General features: G+C 46.1%; 1 protein-coding gene across 1 annotated transcript; it reads right to left on the reverse strand.

Moving 5' to 3' along the window:
* Positions 1 to 4,273: 4,273 nt before the first annotated feature.
* smyd4 (SET and MYND domain containing 4) lies at positions 4,274 to 8,920 on the reverse strand. Its single transcript, XM_068744941.1, has 10 exons — positions 8,787 to 8,920; positions 8,503 to 8,647; positions 7,742 to 7,831; positions 6,396 to 7,341; positions 5,919 to 6,185; positions 5,683 to 5,840; positions 5,435 to 5,582; positions 5,174 to 5,287; positions 4,510 to 4,633; positions 4,274 to 4,413 (listed from the first exon to the last, which is right to left on the reverse strand). The coding sequence occupies exons 1-10, from the start codon at positions 8,918 to 8,920 to the stop codon at positions 4,290 to 4,292; spliced, it is 2,250 nt and encodes a 749-aa protein (XP_068601042.1). The 3' UTR covers positions 4,274 to 4,289.
* Positions 8,921 to 9,225: the final 305 nt, after the last annotated feature.

The following is a 9,225-nucleotide window of genomic DNA, read 5'->3' on the forward strand; positions in this document are numbered from 1 at the left end:
TAAATGAAAACTTCACTTCAGGATATAAAGGACAAAAATCATCTGATGTCAGAGGTGCTGACCAGCTGCCCCATATACCGCCCACCAAATGGTGATCAGGGCTTAATAGACTTGGACAATGACACACTGGACTGGCTTGCTGCAACAGAGCTGAAGGTCTAAGGACATACGACAGAAGAAGAAGAAGAAGAATGCATATTTGACAAGATATAATTTTTGGGAAAAAGCCTCCAATATAAGTAAATGGGAAAATACGGATCCGAGCTGGATGAAATTCGGAGGTGAAATAGAGACCCCCACCCTACATATAATATATGTAGGGTCAATACTCAACTGAGGAATTAAGGAACAGATTTTGATGCTCCATTGACTGCAATGTTAATGACAATTTCAAAGTGATCCAGAATCCAGGATCTCTTGGGGATAATCCCACCATTCCACCAGGTTGAGTTTGTCAACCAGCCAGACGATGTCATTCTGATTTAGAGACTAACATGATTTTCCACTGGAGCCTTTATGAGCTGCAACAAATGTAAACTTTGGTGCTTTTATTTTATAATGTCTAGTTATGCAAAGAGTACATTAAAACATAGCATCAATGATGCATCATACAGACAGTTGTGTACTACAGTCGCTATTTTAAAATGGCAGTAAGTGCTTCTAATTTGTAACGCGGTTAAAGGAACTTCACTGGTCATCCGTGCACGACTGCGTTCCAGTGAGGTGAACGGTTTAAATGCCCCGCGGGACCAGCTGAGCCTCATCTTATCCGGTAGCATACTGCTGAAGCCCCCTCTCTCCAGCCTTCAAACACGATCATGCTTCTCATTCAACACACAAACTCTCCCTCCTTCCATCTGATCATGACTGTAATGTTGGACATGCAGCCTGGGAGCGCGAGCAGTAGCAAATGAGCTTTTCTATTTTTGATGCGACTCGCATCTCTCTGATCCGTTTTAAATTCACAATTTTCGTCACCGACATTTGGCCTAGAGTAGAGGGACTATTATTTACTGTCATCCATTTCCATAATAGTCTGTAATAACCTTGCCAGTGCGAGAGAGTGATGGTGATCTTATTTTTACATGAGCACTGTGTCGTGTATCAGATGTCCTCTGCTGCTTGGAGAGAAGCTGAAAGACGGAGCGTTGAGGAGGCCGCGTACAGGAGCAAATCCAATTAAAGACAAATGCAGACACTGGAGAGCTCGAGGGGGTCGGAGCTCCCAGAGAACAGTGTGAGGGACTTGTAAAGCTATCAGGATGGGGGGGGGGGGGGGGGGGGGGTCTGAGTTTAAGTCTAATGGATAAGTGATGAAAGGGTGCTAAATGGGATTGTTACTAAGCACTATCTACTTTCGGCTTGTACCCTGAGGGGTCGCCACAGCAAATCAACCTTCTCCACTTCTCCCTGTCCTTTGCATCGTCCTCTCCCCAACACCAGCCACTCTCATGTCCTCCCTCCCTACGTCCATGTATCTGCTCCTGGATCGACCTCTAGCCCTGTTCCCTGGCAGTTCCATCCTCAGCATCCTTCTACCGATATAGTCCCCGTCTCTCCTCTGGACATGTCCAAACCATCAAAGTCTGGCCTCTCTGAACTTGTCTCCAAAATGTCTAACCTTCACTGTCCCTCTTATCGTCTCATTTCTAATCCTATCTAACGTGGTCACTTCCCAAGGGGAACTCTCCGCCACCTCTAATGAAAGGAAACTCTCCCCACAAACACAAATAAAGTAACAGCAGCCCAAAACTATTAAAGCTGCAAAAATATGATAAAGAGCTTAAACACTTGCAGATTTACAGCACTGTTTGTCTTTTGGGGGGATTTTTAGCTTCATTTTTTGTTCTCTGATGCCTAGGACTTTACGTATCGGGTATTAAAACTTGGAAAAAAATAGAAACATAAACATATAGGCAAGAAAAACAGATTCTACCAATGTCAGGACCAGCTTTATAACTGGGGGAGAGGCCTGTGAAGCATCATAACCGCTATGTCATGTCACATCTGAGAAACCAGACATTTATGAGTGAAGAAATGTTTACATGTTAAACAGTGCAAACATTGTATAAAACACAGACACAAATTAATAGGAGTCCATTCCTGTCAGGAAACCTACTTCATCATGGGGATAACAAGAGAAAGCTGCAGGCTTCTTTTTTGCTAGAATAAAAGTGTGTTCGACACCAGAGTTCCGATCAAAAGATTCTAATACTGTATGAAAATCTATCATTTCCATTGTGGGAATATTAATATTAATATTAATATTAATGAATCAATATTTAATTCCTCATCTTCCTCGGTGCAGATTCTGATTCATCTCTCGGCATTTGTTTGCTCTGTGGAGTTTCAATTTTTCCAGTTGATCACTTCTGTCCAGATAGAAATGTATCTGGATGAATTGCAGCTCATCAATCTGTGTCCAGGCTGCGCGCAGACATTCAGTAACCCCTGTCAGGAGGTGGCTGCATTTTTCTGATGTGGAAACGCACACGATACGCACTGCAGGGTTTGCATCTCATCAGAGGCTTGTTGGGTTCTCCAAGTAGAGGAAGAAGCAGCTTGTCGTGATTCTACTGATTTCTCTTGTATTACTGCCTTAACTTTGTACCCATCGGGTGAGGACGTCAGAGTCAGCATTGTCTTTTTATATACTCATCCAGCTTTTCACTCACACTGCAGGTCAGAGTTCACCGCTATGCTTACAGCTCTGTACAGAGAATGTATGCAACCCTAACCCTAACCCTAACCCTATGCGTCTCGGATGTTGACGAAGATGTCGTGACAGAACACACACGCCGCAGCTTTTTGTTTGTGGTTTGGCCAGTTTGAATTGCATTAGGTACAGCCAGACATCTGATCAGCCTGAGATCACATCCTCTGGAAATGGCTTCAAATGGCACCAGAGAGTCAAATGAGGAGTCTGTGATCTGATACTGGAGCAGAAAGGAGAATTAATGGGGGGGGGGGCGAGCTCCTCTTTCTGATGCTCATTTTAACACTGGACTTCAAAATGTTTTTTTACAGGCATGCTTGCTTCTGCCTGAGCTGCGGACCTAAAGGCAGACAGAGAAATATCTCGGGGAACAGGAACGAGCAGTTTGTGATTTTATCCTTGGCCGAACTAGGACCCAGTTTAAAAAGTGAAGACTTAATTTTTCCATCATTAAGTTTTGTTAAAACACAACTGGGTTTTAACCAATGTTTAATCAGAGGATCTGAATTAGGGGCTGTTGAGCTACATTAATGAACATATGTATTTCTAATTGCTGCACCACGTTGAGTTTTATCCGTCTGTACATTAGCAGTAATAGTGTATTGAAAACGTGTCACTATTTGTTAGTTTAAACACCAAATTGCATCATTTTATTCATGCACAGTAAGGAGACGGTGAATAACTGCAGCCTTTCTGATTTGTTTTGTAATTGTATTTATTTCCAACAAAAACTCAACCCTGTGATTTTCCATATTTGGACACAATACCAGTGTGATTCCAGTGAGCCAAGAACGACTGACCTGACCCTTGACCCGAGGCGACCATTGTTAGAGCTGGTCTCAGCGGGACCCTTCCCCACGGCGCTTACCGAGTTCGCCCTTACACAACGCCGCTGTTATTTTCACAGCAGCCTCTCAGAGTTTTGACTTGACCTTGGCTCTGAGTACACACACATCCGTCAGCCTGGCTGCTCTCCAGACGCTGATTTATAACCACCGGAACCTTCCAGAGTTCCGGAGAACAAACTCTTGTGTTGTTTCGGATCAAAACGAGAGCCGCTCCCCGTCTCCGGAAACGATCGATCCTCTGCAACAGAGCACAGTGATCGGGATCCTTGTGTTCCAGCCGTTCAGAATAATTCCTCATTATTGATTACTGATAGACAACTGGTATAGAGAAGGACCTTTTAATAAATACTTTGTGCTCATGAAGACTTCTAAATAGAACGTATAGATGTCCTGAAGGGCGCAGGCTCAAGAGCCGGAGCTGCATTTTGTTTTGCCACTCACCGGAGCATGAAATGAAAGTTGTCGGCGGACAACTGCTGCCACCTAAAGGTCGCAGGGACATGGCCTTTTGGCGAGGCTATTTTTCAGATTGCACGTATTGATTGACTTGCTGGAGTATTAACAGTTTCTTAACTACCATAATTAGAAACACACACATTTGCAAAACTCAGCAAAACTCCGACGCCGGTTTCAGACACACAAAGAAACCTTTTTTCAGATTTTTAATCAGTTTCCACGAGTTCGAAACTGTAATTATTGATTATACTTCTGCTGCAACAGTCCGTCTACCCTCGTAGGCAGTCCTCCATGGCTTGCAGCTCCCGCATCTCCTGACAGCTTGGGCCGCGGTGAAGGCGGAGCAGCCGCCTGACCTTGGGAATGAGAGCGAGGGCTGGGGATCTGGAGCCACTAGATTAGGATGAAAGAAAAGCAGCCATTGTTTAGAGGTTAGTGCAGTCATGTGTTGTTTGTTTTCTCCCCTCGATGCCGATAGAAGTCAGTTACCCGTTAAAGTGTAGCTGAACCAGTTTGAAGAGATGATAACCGAGTTCAATGCTGTCCTCTCCATACTGGGAGCCGACAGCTGCGGCGCTCCGCTGCAGATGGGAGGCTGCGTCATTCCAGTAACCTAAAACAGAGCAGAGAAAATTACAGGATTACAAATCAGAGGGATTATAGCAAAGTCAAAGTTCCATAATATAAATCAATTTATTTTGGCACAGACAGGTTTATAATTAATGGTAATAGCTTGTTGCTTGATGGATTAGGGTTGAGGCAATCTGTCCCAGTTCAGGAAATGATCTGTTGAGGAGCTGGCGTCTCATCCGGGGTGTTCCACGCCTTTTGGCCGTAGCCGGCGGGGATAAGGCTCCAACAGACTCGTGACTCACAAAGCGGGAAAAAGCAGCTGAAGACGAGACGATGGAGGTTGTCTCGTGTACAAAAGAAAATGGATGCCGATTGTTGAACAAAGATTTGTACGTTAGATCTATTCCGTTGCCATTTCCACAAAGCGCCTACTCCCAGATAATGAGCTCTTTTTATTTGAACTAAATCCCACTGCTGTTTGGTGTCCCCACTAAATGATGGTCATGTCGGTCCCTCTGCAGGTAAACAAACGCACGTGCAGAATTAGAGCAACGGGATGGATGGACGCGGTCCTTCTCACCCATGACTGCGTACGCTCTCGCCGTGGTGTCATCAAGCTCCCCCTGAAGCGGGTGCGTCTCCGCAAGGATTAGACCGGGCTGACATTTGGTCCTTAATATTTCCAGAGCTTCATCTGATGGACGGCAGAAGAAGAACAATATGGAGATGCAGCGAAGGAACCCGCGAATAAATGGCACACACACACACACACACACACACACACACTCACACTCACTCACACACACACATATTGCTGCATCACTGTATCTGTATCAGACACCTGGCCGCTCTCTCTGCAGGAGGTCTACTGCCTTCTCCAAGTCCACCCTGATGCCCCGTAGGCTGCGGCTCACTTCAGAGGAAGACATGCGATGACCACAGCTGGACCGCGAACACAGGAATCCTTTTCCTCCGCTCTCATCGGATTTCTGGAAAACATGTTACGGGTCTCAATAGTCAAAAGGAGTACGAGGAAAGATTCTGTTAGTGGTGCTACTAATAATGTATAACTGTGAAATCCACACGAACCCTGAGAAATCTGTTGCATTTTATACATAAGAGACCAGACGCCGCCCCTTCCTCCTCGTCCTCCAGCAGAGCGCAGGCCTCACAACGACACAGGAAGAAATACTGTTCCAGGAGGAGACACTGGCGCTCTTGGGTCGCCATCCTTCTGCTGTGGGGCCCTGAGGAATGGAGGAAAGGTTCGTAAAACAATCGCTGCACATCCTTGAACGGCGTAACAATCCGTAAGACTCTCTCACCATAACAGTGCAGGATCTCTTGCCCAGGAGGGATAACATTTGCTGCTCTTACAGTAACAGCGATTCTGCAGGCTTCACTTCTGTCCTCAGCTGCACGTTCACCGACGTCTGCAGACAGATCTGAGGCGCACGGCTCCGAAACATCTCGAGACACGAACACCAGGCTGGTGTTGGGACAGCAGGAGTGATTGAGGAGACTAAGAGTTGGGAAGATTGCTGTGGCAACGCGGACTTCCCTATTGGACTGCACTGGTGAGTTTGTTGTGCCTGCAAGATGAAAGAATATTTGAAAAAATTATAATAATATTGATATTGAATTTTGTACCTTAAGAATTGTCATGGTTGAAGATGCATTCACTGATAAAATGCATGAAATACTCAATTAAAGTGAAGATAAACAATAATGAAACATGTTTTCATGTTTCTAATGTTCAGCTATCAATGAATGTACGGTGATCCCACTTGTGAAAGCGTCACCTGTGTCTTGCAGCACGGTGACTGCCTGAGCGTTGCACCTCAGCTGCATCACGTGTCTCAGAGCTGCACCTCCGAGCAGCCACGACTCCGAGCCCCAATCTGCGATGCCCCCCTCCTGGTTGGGTTGGCTCTTCCCCCCTGATGGCCCAGTGGAATCCCCGGCTGAGGGTCGGGGCCCCGCCTCGCAGAGTTTCAGGTAGAGAGTTGCTATGGTAACGGCATACAGGAACCGGAGGGATGGGCTGTGTCTATTCAGGTGGTGCAGCAGGTGAAACACGCCCAGGTAAGAGTCGCTGTCACACGTAGCATGAAGAGACTTGCTGTTCAGACAGCCGGGCTTTGGTTCCGTGTGCTGCTCTCTGGCCATTCGGACGTTCCTTAGCCCAGCCTTTAGGGCTACCCTTAGAGCGAGCTGCGACATCACACCCATCGCCATAAGATCCGCTCCAAGCGGACACTCCCACCGGTGATGCTCTTCCCAGGCTTCCTGCTGACAGGAGGCTGAACAGTATTGGCTGTAACTGCAGCCGTCACAAGGCACAGCACTCAGCGTTTCACTCAAACACCTGTGGCAGCGTCTGCGCTCCATGCCCAGCGGTCCTCCTGCCATCTCTCCCACCACCTCCATCCCTGGTATAAGGACACAGCTGAATGGCCTGTCAGTCAGGATGACCTCCCCAGCTGCTATTCTCTCTGTGGCCACCAGGTGCCGACCTTTCTCTGGGTTGAAGGAAACAACAGCTTGGGGACAAACTCCGCTGCCGCATTTGGGAGATCCATGCGCCGCTGCTCCATGATCCTTTGAGGCGCCGTCATGACGGTCTTCTTTTGCACTTTGACCTACAGGGAGGTGCTTGAGGCACTGCGTGCGACGCTCATTTAGTTTGTGTAAAAGGTGAAGGGGATAGCCACTCTTGATAGCTTTGGAAATATCATCCAGGGACTCCTGAGACCAAAAAAAGAGACACATATCTGTTTGAGCCACTATAAGATCAAAGGTTACCTCAATATCATAAAGACACACGGACATTAGACTAAACCTAATCCAGTGGCTGAGATGTACCAATTTTGTGGTGCAATAAGTGAGGAGTTCTCATTGTGGTATCCAGTAACGGCGAGAACTTTATCGCTGGTCTCCTTAAACATCAAAAACATCTGATGATACGCCATGCTTCAGAATTTATCCGTGAAGTAAACTAATCCTGCACAGGTCGTAAGAGCAACACATAAAAGCCTCCGTTATATGTCTGACAGTGCTTTATTAAACAGGGAAGAAAATTAATAAGTGGAACAAATCAAAGTGATGAAGCCGAATCATGAGGCTGATGCGATTCCCTGCTACTCACCTGGTAGCGCTGCAGATGGTAGAGGGCGGCGGAGCGGTTAGCGTAGCACAGAGACAGCTGCTCGGAACCCGGAGGGGCAAAACAGGCACCCTGTCATGACCGGGAACAAAAGAAACAGGCTGTGGGTACAGGTCAAAGGTCGATCCCAAAGACATTTACACACATCACTGCTCAGGAATTTGAACGTCTGATTCAATTCAGTTTTATTTATATAGCGCCAGATCACAACAGAAAGTCATCTCAAGGCACTTTACAGGATTAGCAGGGAACGACAGAACCCAACTTGACCCACGAGAGCCGGCACTTTGGCAACAGAGGCAAGGAAAAACTTCCCTTTAACAGGCAGAAACCTCGGACGGAACCTAGTCTGATGTTAAACTGATTTACAGGAGATGTGTCCACACAAACCTTTATCCAATGAATGCTTTACTATTGTGTTGCGTCAGAACTGTCACGACATTTAAGTCCCATCGGTAGGACCATGAATACTTCAGCCAAGGCCCAGCAGTCTAATTTAATTACTGTATATTAATACTTCTATCGGATTACAACTACTAACCTAACGATTTTCAAGAAAATGCATCATGCTGATTTGTTTTTATTAAATCCTGCCAACATCCAAACACCAACTGAGATCTGGGTCCCTGCAGGGAGGTAATACAACTCAGAACTTTCATCAGGGCAAGATGTTGGATCGATCGATGGACTAGATCGATGGACGGTCTAGCACAGACCAAAGACCTCCTGTTCTCCTGCTTCACCTGTGAGTAGTGTAGAGCCGCTGCAGCGTAGTCTCTGGACTGGAAGCTAGAGTTGCCTCTCTCCCTGCATTTGGCTGCTTTCTCTGCATCCTTCTGCACAGAGTAACCCACAGATATGGAATCCGCGAAGTGCAGATCCTCTGGGCTGCGAGACAGAAATGATGGACCGTTACAACGATATATAAAATATAAATAACATACTGAAATACCGAGGGCGGAACAAGGCAAAGAACCGAAGTCCTCAAACGCTCAACTTAAGTCACATGCATGAGCTAGCTACTCACGTTGTCATTTTTAGGCTACATTTAAAAATGTCATCGATTTCAACAAGTGATGTAAAATGTTCCTTCAGCTCGAGATCGATTCCGACCCATTTCTGCGCGACGTGATCTTGCCACTGAGGACACGGAAGATCCATCTTCCTGCACCCCAAGAGAGAACTAGAGTTTGCGTTCGCGTCGACAGCAAGCTAGCTACCATAGATCAAACGAGAGTTTCCGGCCACAGTTTTCAAAGTAAAGCACGTTTGACAGAGGATTAAAGAAACATCCAGAATAGTTTAATTTACTTAACAAGATTAATAATCTATCAGCCATTTGCGATACCTAAACATATCAAGAACGGATAACATACTGTATCTCTGTACAAACCGATATGACAACTGTTTTTCTGAACACCAAGTATCATTGCGACACCCATAGTCTCATTATTATTCAACACCTG

Source organism: Brachionichthys hirsutus, chromosome 10, assembly GCF_040956055.1.
Source record: "Brachionichthys hirsutus isolate HB-005 chromosome 10, CSIRO-AGI_Bhir_v1, whole genome shotgun sequence".
NCBI classification, from domain to species: domain Eukaryota; kingdom Metazoa; phylum Chordata; class Actinopteri; order Lophiiformes; family Brachionichthyidae; genus Brachionichthys; species Brachionichthys hirsutus.

Bases quoted from the DNA above. Each gene is read 5' to 3' on its own strand.
- smyd4 (XM_068744941.1), bottom strand. From the start codon at position 8,920: ATGGATCTTCCGTGTCCTCAGTGGCAAGATCACGTCGCGCAGAAATGG. The intron at 6,186-6,395 runs GTGACGCTTTCA...TTCATCTTGCAG, and splicing joins CACCGTGCTGCAAGACACAG to GCACAACAAACTCACCAGTG. The intron at 5,841-5,918 runs GTGAGAGAGTCT...TCCATTCCTCAG, and splicing joins AGAGATCCTGCACTGTTATG to GGCCCCACAGCAGAAGGATG.